Source organism: Trichosurus vulpecula, chromosome 2 (genome assembly GCF_011100635.1).
Source record: "Trichosurus vulpecula isolate mTriVul1 chromosome 2, mTriVul1.pri, whole genome shotgun sequence".
Classification (NCBI taxonomy): domain Eukaryota; kingdom Metazoa; phylum Chordata; class Mammalia; order Diprotodontia; family Phalangeridae; genus Trichosurus; species Trichosurus vulpecula.
In genome coordinates, this window is record NC_050574.1 from 84,459,155 (window position 1) to 84,473,478 (window position 14,324).

Below are 14,324 nucleotides of genomic sequence, written 5' to 3' on the forward strand. Positions count from 1 at the left end.
ATGTCAGGGCTGATTGCCTATGCTTCCCAGAAGTCTGTAAAAGGAGGTGGTGTGGATTAGAAAATACCTTTATCTGGAATTAAGGACTTTGCATGGTAAGTACAATGTAGAGGGCCACACTCCCCAAGGGGTCATAGCTATGTGTTTTTTTTCTTCTCTGAGACTCAGTTTCCTCATCTCTGTAATGAGTGCAGCGGATGTATTGATTTTTAAGGTTCTTTCCAATGTTTTAAATTCTCCGACTAAGAAGGAATAACCATGAGTTTATGGCCCAAATAGCCACCAAGAGATGCCAGGGAGTTTCATATTCAAATACTCTCCTAGTGAAGAATACTCTGCTTTGGATAGCTAGAGATGGTTGATATCAAGTTCACCTTTTCCTCTTGTATGGGGCTAAGAAGCCACATTCCTTGTGGGAAAGGTGGTTGAAAACTCGGGTTTTGAGTGAGACTCAATAGAAAGGTGATATTACTGTGAGCTGTGAAGGCAGCAGGATTCCCATTTTCCTAAATATTATTCTCATCTCCCAATTTCTTTCCTAGTACGATGTCTAGAATTTCCCTCTCATCCTTCCTATATCCCCCAGGGATTGTCCCTCAGAGACCCGTGGGCAGTTCCCATCACTAAATTCAGGATCCTAGACATAATAAGGCCCTGGCAGACTGAAGGGGCCAGAAATGAAGGAGGGGTTATTAGAAAGCATAAGGCACAGCAGCAATGCCTAGTTTCTGACAGTTTGCCTCAGTTCGTCTCTGTGTTAGCCAGTGTGATAAGTCTCATGATAATAGTTTGACTGATGTTGGAGTAAGTCAGTCAAAATCTTAGGACTGATCCAAAGTCTTTAGGTCTGTGGCAGGGCAGAATGGATCAGAGAAGGCCTTTACTATCCAAGGCTGGCTTTATAGTGGGAGGCAGAATCCCAAGAAACTATGACTAAATAAATGCCTTTGGTTAAGTCCTTTTCCTGCTCTGTGCCTCACTATCCCAGTTTACAAAACTAAGATTTTGATTGTAAAATCCTTTAATTCTCCTTAGAATCTTAGAAGCTTACTTTGCTTGAGGAAAAAGAGAGTAGGCAGCAGTGGAAAGAGATCTAGCTTTAGGGTCAGAATACCTGTTTTAAGTACCATATTCCTCATTTAGTTCCTCTGGGCCTTTTGGCAAATCATTTAACCTCTCTTGAGTTTCGGATTTCTCCTATATATAGGTGACATAATACATGTACCACTGAACACAAGAGGATGTTGTAAAAAATGTGGTTGGCAATTCTTAAGCTGCAAAACAAAATGTTGTTGGTGACTTGTATACCTTGTGTCCAGTCTTGGGCTTAGTAGTGGTCAAGTGATTCTCAGTGAAGCTGCTGCTGTTCCAGATGGAGGGAAGAGGAAAGAAACAATGACACTGAGATGAAGAAGGGAAAGGGGAGGCAAGGGGAGGCCAGAAGAGCATATAGAAAGGGAATATGAAAAACTTTCCTACAAAACTCTATCTTTAGAGAGTGAAGGATGCCAAGGTTTACAAAGCACTTTACAAATATCTCTTTTTATCCTCATTTAACCCTAAAATGTAGGTGCTATTGTTATCCTTTACAGATGAAGAGATTGAGGCAGATAGAGTTAGACTTAGGTGGGATCACGCAGCTAATAAGTATCTGAAGCTGGCTTTGAACTCAGATCTTCCTGCCTCCAGGTCCAGTGCTCTACCCACTGTGCCACCTAGATGTTTCCATCTCTCAGTGAGGACTCGTTTCCTTTGTCTGGCACCCAAGCTCTTCATAATTCCAGGGAAGCCATGTGGCTAGAACATTGGGTGAGATGAAATTTAATGTGTAACATCTTACAATTAGGCTCACCAAACCAATTTTACCATAAAAGATAAGAAAGGTTTGTCCAGAAGCCAGTTCATCTCAAAGAAAGATCTTGGGGTGTTAAAGGATGGCAAGCTGAGTACATGTCCGCAGTGGGACTTGGTAATATAGAAGGCAAATATGATACTAAGAGAGGCTGAGAATCCAGGAATGAGGAGGCGATAGTGCCACTGTCCACTGCCCATATCAGACCACATCTGCAGCGGTGTCTAGTTCTAGGGGCTCCATTATAGGAAGGGCATTGATCACCTGTAGAGCTCTCACAGAAGGGCAACCATGATGCTGTCTATGTCATATGAGGATCAGTCAGAGGACTGGAGGTGTTTTGCTTAGAGAAGAGAAAAGTTAGTGTAGATAAGGTAGCTTCCTAGAAACCATTGAAGGGCTGTCATGGAGAAGAGGCAGCAGACTTGATCTATTTGATTATAGATGGCAGAAATTGTAGCAATGTGTTGCCAATACTAAGATGCATATTTAAATTTGATGCAAGAGAAAGAAAAACAATTTGTTATGTAGAATTGTCTCAAAGTAGAATGAGCTCCTTTGGGAAATGGTGGTCTTGAAGGCAAGTCTGGATGAGTCTGTTGTAGAGAGGATCTTTTTTGCCCAGAGTAGGTAGTCTTTGAATTCCCTTCTAATTCTTTAATTTGATGATTCTGTGAGTTCACCTGAATAGGTAACAGGTGTATTCCCCTTGAAATTTATAGGGATCTGATTAAGGCCTGCTATGCTATAGAGGTAGGTGACATATATTTTAGTGAGATTATAGTAATGATTCACAGGTGCCTCTGTACTTATATAATCACAAGGTGTCAAGGCTGAAAGAAGGTGCCATTTCTTCCTCTCCACTAGAGACATAGATTTTAATTCAGGAAGTGATGCAACCTGCCTTGCAACAAGGAATCAGAAGTAAAGTTTCTGAAGTGGGAGGAAGCCAAAGAGAGAAGTGTGAGAGGGGTAGAATCTCTAGTTAAGAAACAGAAGATGAGGGCTATGTAGGAGCAGGGGAGAAGACAGACTGAAAGAATGAGAGGTAAGAAGACATGGATGGGGTTACAGAAATTTATGTGCCCTAAAAGTTTTTAATTTGGGGGCCTGTGAACTTTTAAAAATTATTTCCATAACTATATTTCAATACAATTGGTTTCCTTTGTAGCCCTATGCATTTAAAAATATTATTTTGAGAAAGGGTCCACAGGCATAATCAGACTTCAAAAAGACAGAAAAAAAATTAGGAACATCTATCTAGACTGAAGGAGAAAACCAGAAATGAATTGTCCCCCATACTGGACCTGGCCATTCATTTAAAGTGGAGGACCTGTGATTCTGGCTTAGCCCCTTACAATCTGTGTGACTCTGAACAAGTCACTTAACCTCACTGGGACTCAGGTACCTTATCTGTAGAATGAGGAGGTTGTGCTAATTGTGCCACAAGCTTTAAACCATTAATCCTATGATATCTTAGCCTAAATGATAAATAGTCTGTCTGTAAATTGTCTATAAATGTTTTCCGTCACCAATGCAGGTCTGAGAGCATGCTGATAACATGATGACTTACAGGGAGAAAATGCAAAAAGAAAAAGAGAGACCTGTGTTCTTGAGACAAGAAGTATAATTGGATACATATCTTGGGAGCCACGGACTACAACTAAGCAGAAAGGCAAATGAGTTCCATTAACAGATATGTAACTGCAAAGAACAGACAACCAAGGGATGAAATGATCAGAAAAATGGTACCTATTAGATTCTAAAGCTGAGGAATTCTGCTAAGGTTAAGTAACCAAAACAGGAGAGTTTAATACTTAGTTCAAGCTCAAGCTATATTCTGAAATCTTCACTCTTTTTCTTCTAGAAGCTTGAACAACCTCACTGTGGGACAGACTGACACCCTGTATATTCCTAGACAGGCCCTGATGGCTTTTGTTTATTAAGCAATGCTCACTAAGTCTTAGACCCATACACCATTATGTGGTCTAATACTAGTTTATCCCCCTTCCTTCTGACTGGATTCCCAGGCCTAGAGGCAGTTCATCACTGGATCTCCATACCGTTCTTTGTTGTGTACTTCTCTGTGATTCTTGGCAATGGCACCCTCCTCTTTCTCATCAAGGATGACCATGGTCTCCATGAGACAATGTACTACTTCCTGGCCATGCTGGCAGCCACAGACCTTTTAGTGACCCTAACCACAATGCCCACAGTGCTGGGGGTCCTGTGGCTGGGTCAGAGGGAGATTCAACTTGAAGTCTGCTTCTCCCAGGCCTACTTCATTCACTCACTCTCTATAGTGGAGTCAGGGGTCTTGCTTGCCATGGCTTACGATCGTTTCATTGCCATCTGCAACCCACTAAGATACAGGTCTATCCTCACCAACTCCAAAGTGGTGAAAATTGGGGTTGGGGCGTTGCTGAGGGGCTGCATCTTAGTGGCACCCCCAATTGTCCCACTACATTGGTTCCCTTACTGTCATTCCCATGTCCTCTCTCATGCCTTTTGCCTCCACCAGGATGTCATCAAACTGGCCTGTGCAGATATCACTTTCAATAGAATCTATCCTATGGTTCTGGTTTCATTTACCTTCTTCTTGGACTCTCTGATCATCCTTTTCTCCTATATACTAATTCTGAAAACAGTTATGAGCATTGCATCTGGAGAGGAGCGGACCAAGGCCCTAAACACCTGCATTTCCCACATTTGTTGTGTCTTGGTTTTCTATGTCACAGTGATTGGTTTGTCTCTCATTCATCGATTTGGGAAACATGTCCCACATGTGGTCCACATCACTATGAGCTATGTCTATTTCCTCTTTCCCCCATTTATGAACCCAATAATCTACAGTGTTAAGACCAAACAGATCAGGAATGGCATCCTCCGCAAGTTCTCTCTGCCCAGATTCAGGTTTTAGCCTTTGTTCTGTGGTACAACTCATTGGGTATGGATATATGAGAATCAAATATCATGGAGCCTGCAGTGGGCCTGACCCAGGTGTTTATTCATCTTGGATTACATAGTCACTGAAAAGACTCTCTAGGCATCATTTTGAACTTGTTTTAGGTATCACTAAGTCCATCCCGACATTCTGAATGTATGAAACAAAACATCCCGACATTCTGAATGTATGAAACAAAACCAAATCACTTGTGGACTTAGGTCTGTAGTGTCTTCAGTCATTTGACAACTGAGAGGAAATTTGAAACAGAAGATCCAGATGTAAATATGTTTCACAATAATGGGGCAACCTGGGTGACAATTAGACAATAAGACCCTCCCATTCCCCAAATTGTGCCTCCTACACACCTCCATCCACGTCCCAGACATTTTAACAGTGCTATGTCAACATTCCCTTGTGTCTATATGAGAGGCGAATGGGCATGGATGATCACATTTAGTAGAATTCATGCATAGGTTAAGGGAGGATCAGTTTATCTCCTTCCTTAAGTAGGGCAGATCTTTAACTATACATTCTCTCTGATTTTTTTTTTCAGCTTCAGTAGCCCATATTCCAACCTGACTGATCCCATACTTTCATAGCCCAGTAAGCCTTAAGCAAGGGAGAGTATTAGCTTTTAGAGCATGGATTGGAGCCTGAATCCTGACCACTATTCTATATCTCTTTGCCCAACCTTACTCCCTTCCCATTTCCCTTGATACCCAGGATTAATGTCCAAGGTAGACAACCACAACAATAGGGTGTTCAAACCTATATATCATCTGGGAAAGGGGAGGATGCATTTGCCCTAAGGTCTAGGCCTGTGTCGCTGTGCCAGAAGCTCCCAATTTCAAGTAAGTAATGCTTATTCATTGTATGTGGCCATTCAACAAGTTTGAAACTATCTAATTTTATGATTGTCCAGACCATACTGTCCTATATTTTCCAAAAGAATAATCCAAGATACTTAAAAACTTATTAAACTTGTATAGCAACAAAATAACACATTTCCTACATATTCCTGATTCTTACTTATTTACAAATTCTTACTTATTTACACCATGAGTGGAAAAATAGACACAAATTGGGATCAGTCATGGAGAAGAACATGAACTGATTTTCCCTATAAAATTTTAGTTAGTGAGCTGCTATCTATCATTGTTCCAAACCTGAAATCAGATTTATGATAAAAATCATATTTTTTGATTCTATTTTTTATTGATTCTATTCCATATAAGCTCCAATATGTTGTAAAATTGCCTAAGCCATGTTTCTTTGTCTCTGAGTTTAAGTTCAGGAGTTCAGCTAACCTCTATGAGTTAAGTTGTCCCATGAATCACTTTAAATCAAAGAAACATGTTGTTTTTACACATTTTACTGCCCATGTACTATTAAGGAAGATGTGTTATCTCACTAATAAGCTTTGCAAGATGCAGATGGGCCCCAGGAAGTTCTTAACTCCTTCTTAACTCTGCAATGCTGGCTGTCCTTCAAGAAAGTCTGATCTGTTATTGCTATGACTGTAACTAACCATACAGGTGGAGACCACCAGTGAACTTTCCCTAGCAACAAGATGAAAGGAGGGGTTATTTCTAGTACTGCATTCCTGACTTCACCTGCTTATATTGTTTTCCATCATCTATGATACTTCAGACTTTGTAACAAATCATATTGTTTTCCATCTGTGATGCTTTCGGTTTTTTGTTCTCCTGTAATTTCCAAAACTATATGAAGTCTAGTAAGTCCTACCTCATGCTCATGGTCTTTCAAATGACTAAGGAATTGAGAGACCCCCTTTATTGATAATTGCTAGCCTGATTAGTTAATTGAATATGCTTAGAACTTTATGTTTCAGTCTACCTAATTTACACTGTTACATTTCTCCAAATCTATGGCACATGCCATATCCTTTCTGGCTTTCATATACTTCTCTGTCACAAATTCTAAGAGGAAGTGGTCCCTTTCCTCATAAAATTGAGGAAAAAAACATTTCGAAGCATTTATTTCTGATGAGCACTGTGTTAAGTTCATGGGGATACAAAAAAAGCAAAAATTGTCCCTGTTTTCAGGGAGCTCACTTTCTAATAGAGGAGGCAACATGGAAGCAACATGTTTCTTCCTTTTATCAACAATCATATTAAGAATAGATATTCCTCTTGTGATGAGATTTTCATAAAAGCAATTCAATAAATTATTACTTATGTTTTTGGCTGAGAGCAAATTCCAGCAGATGAGACAGTGAGGATGTTGGAACAAATACAATAAGATAAAATTGAGCAAGATTAATAAAAAGCCTTTCACTTGGCAGAAAAAAGAAAACTACAAAAGTACAAGACAGGGAAGGTGGGACTAAACAGCGGAAAAAGATTTAGGGTTTTGGTGGACTAGTCACAGGGTATTATGGCAGCCCCCCAAAACAACAATAATAACAAAACTAATGGTATCTTGGACTGAATAAAGAGAGGCAACGTTTCCAAGACTAAGGAGGAGATAGGTCCATTGTATTCTGCCCTGGTTGGACCACATCTGGGGTACTGTGTTCATTTATGGGCATCACATTTTAGGAAGAACATTAAGCTGGAAATATTGAAGAACAAAGAACTGGAGAACATTCAAAAGAAGGAAATCAGAATCACTTCATATTTGTGCCCAAAAGTTCAAGAACTGGGTGTGTTTGGCCTAAAAGTCAAAGACGGGATCCAATTCAAAAGCTATCTTCAAATTTTTGATAGCTAGCTATAAGGAAGAGAGATGAGACTATTTTCCACTAAGCCTCTGAGGGAAGAATTAGGATCATTGATGGAAGTCACCGAGGCAAATTTAGGCCTGAAATAAGAATAAACTTCCTAATAATTAGGGCTGGAAAAAGGGAAATGAATTACCGCTAGTGTTCTCCAAGTGTAGCTGGATGACAGTCAATTGCATTGGTCATGTATAGTTTAGACTAGTTGTCTTCCAGCATCCTTTTCAACTCACATTCTGTGAAGTTATTACGGCGGTCTAGGTAAATGGTGCTGAGAGCCTGAAACTTCCATCTCCCTCCATCCCCCATCCAATGCTCACCAAAGAGGATCCTGTGTACTATCCTTCTTTAGGAAGCCTTTCTACATTTTTTGGAATAATGTTTCATTATTTTTCCAAATGACATGAAAAAACAATTTTTAACATTTTAAAAAATTGAGTTCCAAATTCTATCCCTTCCTCTCTACCTCCCCTTTCATCTTCTTGAGACAGCAAGCAATTTTAGATAGGTTATATATGTGCAATTAGGCAAAATGTGTTTCCATATTTGTCATGTTGTGAAAGAAAAGGCAGACCAAAAAAATGACACAAAAAGTCAAAAGTAGTATTCGTTGATCTGAGAGACTCCATTAATTCTTTCTCTGGATCTGGATAGCATTTTTCATCATGAGTCCTTTGGAATTGTCTTGGATCATTATATTACAGAGAATAGCCAAGTTTTTCGCAGTTGATCATCACACAATAGTGCTGTACTGTGCTGTGCATGATGTTCTGGTTCTGTTCACTTTATATCATTTCATATAATTCGAGGTTTTTCTGAAAGCATCTTGCTTATCGTTTCTTATAGCACAATAGAATTCCATTAAAATCAAATACTACAACTTGTTCAGCCATTCTCCAACTGATGGGCATCCCCTCAATTTCCAATTCTTTGCCACCACAAAAGAGCTGCTATAAATACATTTTTTTTTGCATAAATAGGTCATTTCCCGCCTTTAAAAATCTCTTTGGGACTCAGACCTAGTAGTGGTATTGCTGAAATAAAGGCTATGCACAGTTTTATAGTCCTTTGGTCATAGCTCCAAATTACTCTCCAGAATATTTAATCAGTTCCCAACTCCACCAACAATGCATTACTGTCCCAATTTTCCCATATCCCCTGAACATTTATCATTCTCCTTTTCTGTCATATTAGCCAATCTGAAAGGTGTGAGGTGATACCTCAGAACTGTTTTAATTTGCATTTCTCTAATAAATTGCATTTTCATATGACTATAGATAGCTTTGATTTCTTCATCTGAAAACTGCCTGTTCTTATCCTCTGACCATTTATCAATTGGAAAATTAAGCCTTTCTACATTAATTGGAAGAGAGAGTGATTTTGCCATACTTGAGTATTCACTTCCTTTGACAGGCCCCACCAACAACTTTTATCTCATGAATCTCTAATTCATAGGTTCTAAATTATTCATGTACATTGTTGTAGATTACACAGTTTTCCTTAATAAACATGGGTCTGTTCTTAACTGGAGTATCCAGATACTTGACCACATGACCCATCCTCCTGGGGCCAGACTCAACCTATAGCTTCCCATCCACCCCACCCCAATTAGCAGTCTCTATGGTTCTACTCCCTTAGCTAGAGATCTCAGCACCCCTCTTCTAATAGATGTACTGAAGGATTCTGGGACTTCATATAATCCCATGATAATCCAAAAGAGAACTATTTAAATGATCTTGCCTTTTCCTGTCATTCCAAAAGAACATGGGAATCTACATAGGACAAAAGGTATGTGAGGACAGGGGATATTGGGCAGGCACACACAAGTGAGAGAGATGAGGAAGAAAGCAATAGTATGTGCTGGGATGTTGGGTCCTGGGAATAGAAGTGGACACAACTAGATATAAAGAATGTGGACTGGGAGGAAAGCAAGAAATTAGGATGAATATGGTTAGAGATTCCTCACAATCCTAGCGATGAGCTCAATATGTTCTCACAGACAGTGACTAGGTCATTGCTCAATCTTCTCCTTGTTTTAATGAAAGTTAAGGCCACAAGGACTTCAGACAAAGTGAACAAGTAGAATTAAAGGAAAATACTCAATAAAAGGCCATGATACATCATCCAATAGGCTTTTCCTTGCCTTGGCTTGTCATCTTCCCTTCATATCCTTTCTTTTTCCTTTTTCTCTGCTCTATAGTTCCCTGCACTAGATTCACTGATAGACAAGCTGGTTCTCAGGAGCACTTGCTAAGTTCTAACATGGCAGGTGACAGTGGTGGGAATGCTGAGTTAGTGGGGTTAGGGAGCGAAGAGATGACAAAGCTCACTTGCCCCTTTTTCTTTCAGCATCCAGCAGTTAGGTCTATATTTGGGGCAGTGTCATGGTGATAGTATCAGAGAGGAGTCAGATTATAAATCAGAGTAAGGCCACTAGAAGTATGATAAAGGAAGTAGTTTAAATCAAGAAAGTCCCCAAAGCCTTAGTGGAGTTTTAAGCTTTAACACCTTAGGGAATATAACAAACTATAGAGAAATAACATTTGATAGATTACTAAAATTTTGAAAATATTGATATATTTCTTATCTAAATTCAATATAACCATTGTCCTATGCTATACATAACTCTAGTCAATTTTCAAATTGTAAAAAAAAAAATCTTTCCTCAGATGCAGCTCAGTGACTAAAAGAATTGCTTTTGTAATTTTAGACTTAAAATCATCCAGGAAACAGTTTTGGTATATGCCTGACAGTTCTGATGTGGCTACACAAGAAAAATTCTAATGGAGATAGTTCAGGTGACCAAGGTAGCCAAGCAAGAAAAGCTCTTCTACTGATCCACTGGTCTGAGAAAGGCTCATCCAGAGACTGTCACACACAGAATACATAATGATAGGGTGTGCCATCTTGTTGAAACTATAATTGAAAATTTACTATTCAAGATCCACAAAGGTAAAAATAAATATATAAGAAATTTAATTAATTAATATTTCAAATGGTGATTTTTGTCACTTTGTAGCATTTAGACTTTTGAAGTTACTAAGGCTTAAAACTACAGTAAGACTTTTGGGACACAGAGCCAGAGAGAGAAAGAGTGGGATGGAAGAGAGAGAGAGAGAGAGAGAGAGAGAGAGAGAGAGGGAGAGGAAGAGGGAGAGGGAGAGGGAGAGGGAGAGGGAGAGGGAGAGGGAGAGAGAGAGGGAGAGAGATGGAGAGAGAGAGATATTGTTCTGTGTTACCACTAACTCCCTGTGACTTCGCAGATCCAAATCATTCTCCCAAGCCATTACTTTTCTATATAAGGTGGAAGCTCCTTCAAAGCAGAGGCTATTTTGTTTTTAAGCATTTGTACCCCTAGAATTTAGCACAGTGTATGGCACCTGGTAAGTGATTAATAACTTTTTTTCTCTCATTCATTTATAGGTAAGATACATGTGATAAAGTGTGTCCGTTATCTATCAACTATATCATGTTTCCATTTATTTATCTAGCTTTCAATCTTTAGCTGTCATCTAGCTATGTATTATGTCATGTCATATCATGTCATATCTATCTATATCTACCATATTCTCCTCAATATTGCAACTATCCACGTTTTCATTGGCATAATTATTTCTGTTTTTATGAGTTGCTGTGGACAAAAAAATTCATCACCTGGTGGCAGGTTATCTGGTGATGGTCTTCTCTGAGCTTAGCTTGGCTTATGTTACAGAGCATCCTCAGGGTCATACTTGAAGCTTTTGCAGCATTACAGGCCCTTCCATGATTGTTTTAATTCTAGCAGAGCACAGGGTCATCTCTATGTCACAAGGAGACACCAGAGGAGTACTTTAGGAGGATGCACATACATGCTAAAACACACACATATACACATGTGAACACAACGATTCTAGGGTAGAAGATGGATATAGGAGAAAAAGATTTTTTTTAAATTTGGGGATATTTGCAAGGACATAAAGGAAGGACTCCAAATCTCTGGGTTTTAGGCTGTATCTAGTCAATCAGTCTTTCATCATCACTTGGCTTAATTCTGAATTGTCTGTTCAAGGGAAAATGGAGCAGCAGGTCATGAGTATAGACCCATATACGATGTCTCATTCATGAAGCCTCTTTTCATCATTGCTAATCCAAATTTACTTAGGATATCGTGTTTGGCATAGGCCTATATATGTTGTTCCTTTCATTAGAATGTAAGTTCCTTGAGAACAGGGGCTATTTTGCCTTTGTCTTCTTAACTCTAGTGCTTAGAGTGATGACTATCATTGTCACTGTAACTTCTGTCTGTAGGTACTCACTAAATGCTTATGTGTTAGACATACATATGTTGAAATTAGTTAAAATTTATGTATGTGTATATATTTGTATATATAGTGTATGTATATATATGTGTATGTATGTATGCATCTGTCTATATGATTTATAACTTCACTTCAATTTTCAAATAGTACAAGTTATTTGGATTTAAAGGACATTGAGGATATTACATAGCCAAGTTGAATGCTGGATTAGCATATGTAGGAAGAGTGACAGAGGTCTGAAGGTACACTACTAGTGATCAGAGTACAAGGCAGGATCTTAGGCATTGGACTGCCCGCAGTTCCAATTATTAATTTAATAATCAATAATTTAATTTAATTTAATTTAACAAGTGGGATAAGTTTGGAGATTGATTTATGCAATGGAAGAGCCAAGAGTTTTCCCCCAGCTCCTAGGCATTCCATCATCAGGCTTCATCTCTGCCTTTACTGATCTTTTACTTACTGTTTTTTTAGTTCTTGGAAGATCCTTTGACTCATCCTGTGCTCCCTTCCCCTGTCCCAATTCATTTTTCTCTGGATATGTAGGTCTGTATGAAACATATACACTAGTTGGTCATTAAGGTTGGTTTTATTCCTGGCTTCTTAACCTAGAATTCTAACAGAGAATTTTAATTTAATCTCCCCAGTGGTCACATGGCCTCAATGGAGATTGTATGTATCATTTGAATTCCCTCCAAGTGGCAAAAGCTATGACTTCAACTACATTCTTCAGTCCTGTCTGAGAAATGTTTCCAGTTTTCTACTCATTTCAGGTGATAGGTGAGTGGAATACTTGGAGCACAATAATTAGATAACATTGTCTGGCTCAACTTAGCATTGCTATCCATTTTTCTAGGGTTCCTTTGATTATTCATTTCAGAGTAATCTGGGACAGGGGAAGGAAGGATATTAAAATCTTCCCAAAGTCCTAGAATTCTACTTCTATCATAGATTATTTTATAAATAGGGAAGCTATAGAGCAAATAATTGCCAGAAAATTAAGATGAACTTTATATCATTGTAGGAAGAAATTGTACCTGGAGGTCCATCCATTTGTTATGCTGGTCATCACTAACACCTCTGAAGAACCCTTCTACTTCACCCTTACGGGTATTCCGGGTTTCGAGGCTATACACATTTGGATCTCCATCCCCTTCTGCTGCCTATACATGATCTCCATCTTGGGCAATACCGCCATCCTGGCTGTCATTCAGAGAGAGCCCTTGCTCCACCAACCCATGTACCTGTTCCTCTCTATGCTGGCACTAACTGATCTGGGCCTCACCCTCATCACACTACCCACAGTCATGCGACTACTCTGGTTCAATGTCAGGGAGATCAGCTTTGAGGCCTGCTTTGCCCAGTTTTTCTTCCTTCATGGCTTCTCCTTTATGGAGTCTTCAGTGCTGTTGGCCATGGCTTATGACCGCTTTGTGGCCATTTGTCACCCTCTCCACTATGCCTCTATTCTCACAGAAAGTGTCATTGGCAGAATTGGGATAGCCATCATCATTCGATGTGTTTTGGCAGTGCTGCCCTCACTTTTCCTGCTTAAACGCCTGCCCTTTTGTCACTCCCACCTCCTCTCCCATTCCTACTGCCTCCACCAAGACATGATCCGCTTGGTATGTGCGGACACTCGTGTCAACAGCTGGTATGGGTTTGGACTGGTATTGCTCATCATTGTGCTTGACCCTCTCCTCATTCTGGTCTCCTATGGGTTAATCCTGCACAGTGTCCTTGGCACTGCATCTCAGGTTGAGCGATTTAAGGCTCTCAACAACTGCCTATCCCATATTCTAGCTGTACTCATCCTGTATGTGCCCATGGTGGGGCTGTCCATGGCTCACCGCTTTGCCCGACATGCCCCTCCACTGGTTCACGTCATCATGGCCAATGTCTACTTGCTATCACCCCCTGTGATGAACCCCATTATCTACAGTGTGAAAACTAAGCAGATTCGCCAGGGAATTTTCCGCCTCCTTTATCCAGGGAAGGGGCACTAGGGATTAGGGGTAGAGGGCTACCAGACTACTTGAAATATATAATGATAGGGTAGAACAGAGGGTATAGCCATTGTGAACAGTGGGTTACATAAATTCTGGGGTTATGGGGAAATCTGTGGCAATAAGAACCCCAATGTAGTGGTACAAATGATTTTGTGGGGTAAACATCAGGAGGAAGCTTTCTTTTCTAACAGAAGAAAGATATCCCTAGCAGTATTTCTTTAGAGTGGTCAGTGACATGGAAATCTCCCAGCATTATGGTTTTGAGCAGCATAGAAGCCTCCCAGAGATGGGAGTAGTGCCTTTTATATCTCAGCATCATAGATTTGAAAAGCTATCAAGTCTAATGTCCTAATATTACAAATGAGGAAACTGAAGTCAGGGAAGTTAAGTCATGGGGAAAATGAGTTATTTGGGAGACAGCTTGGCAATTGGATCTTACATGAGTGATGTCACACAAGGGTTTAGCTCCTGGGTGTTG

General features: G+C 39.8%; 2 protein-coding genes across 2 annotated transcripts; both read left to right on the forward strand.

Annotated features, from left to right (window-relative positions):
• The first annotated feature begins 3,833 nt into the window (after positions 1–3,833).
• On the forward strand, positions 3,834–4,772 carry LOC118836547 (olfactory receptor 51B5-like). Its single transcript, XM_036743800.1, has one exon. It carries the CDS (start codon positions 3,834–3,836, stop codon positions 4,770–4,772), a length of 939 nt encoding a protein of 312 aa, XP_036599695.1.
• Positions 4,773–12,895: 8,123 nt separating this feature from the next.
• Positions 12,896–13,843, forward strand: LOC118839431 (olfactory receptor 51Q1-like). The gene has a single exon (XM_036746894.1). The coding sequence runs from the start codon at positions 12,896–12,898 to the stop codon at positions 13,841–13,843; it is 948 nt and encodes a 315-aa protein (XP_036602789.1).
• The last annotated feature ends 481 nt before the right edge of the window (positions 13,844–14,324 follow it).

Excerpts from the sequence above, each read along its gene's own strand:
- LOC118836547 (XM_036743800.1), top strand. The coding sequence starts at position 3,834 with ATGTGGTCTAATACTAGTTTATCCCCCTTCCTTCTGACTGGATTCCCA.
- LOC118839431 (XM_036746894.1), top strand. The coding sequence starts at position 12,896 with ATGCTGGTCATCACTAACACCTCTGAAGAACCCTTCTACTTCACCCTT.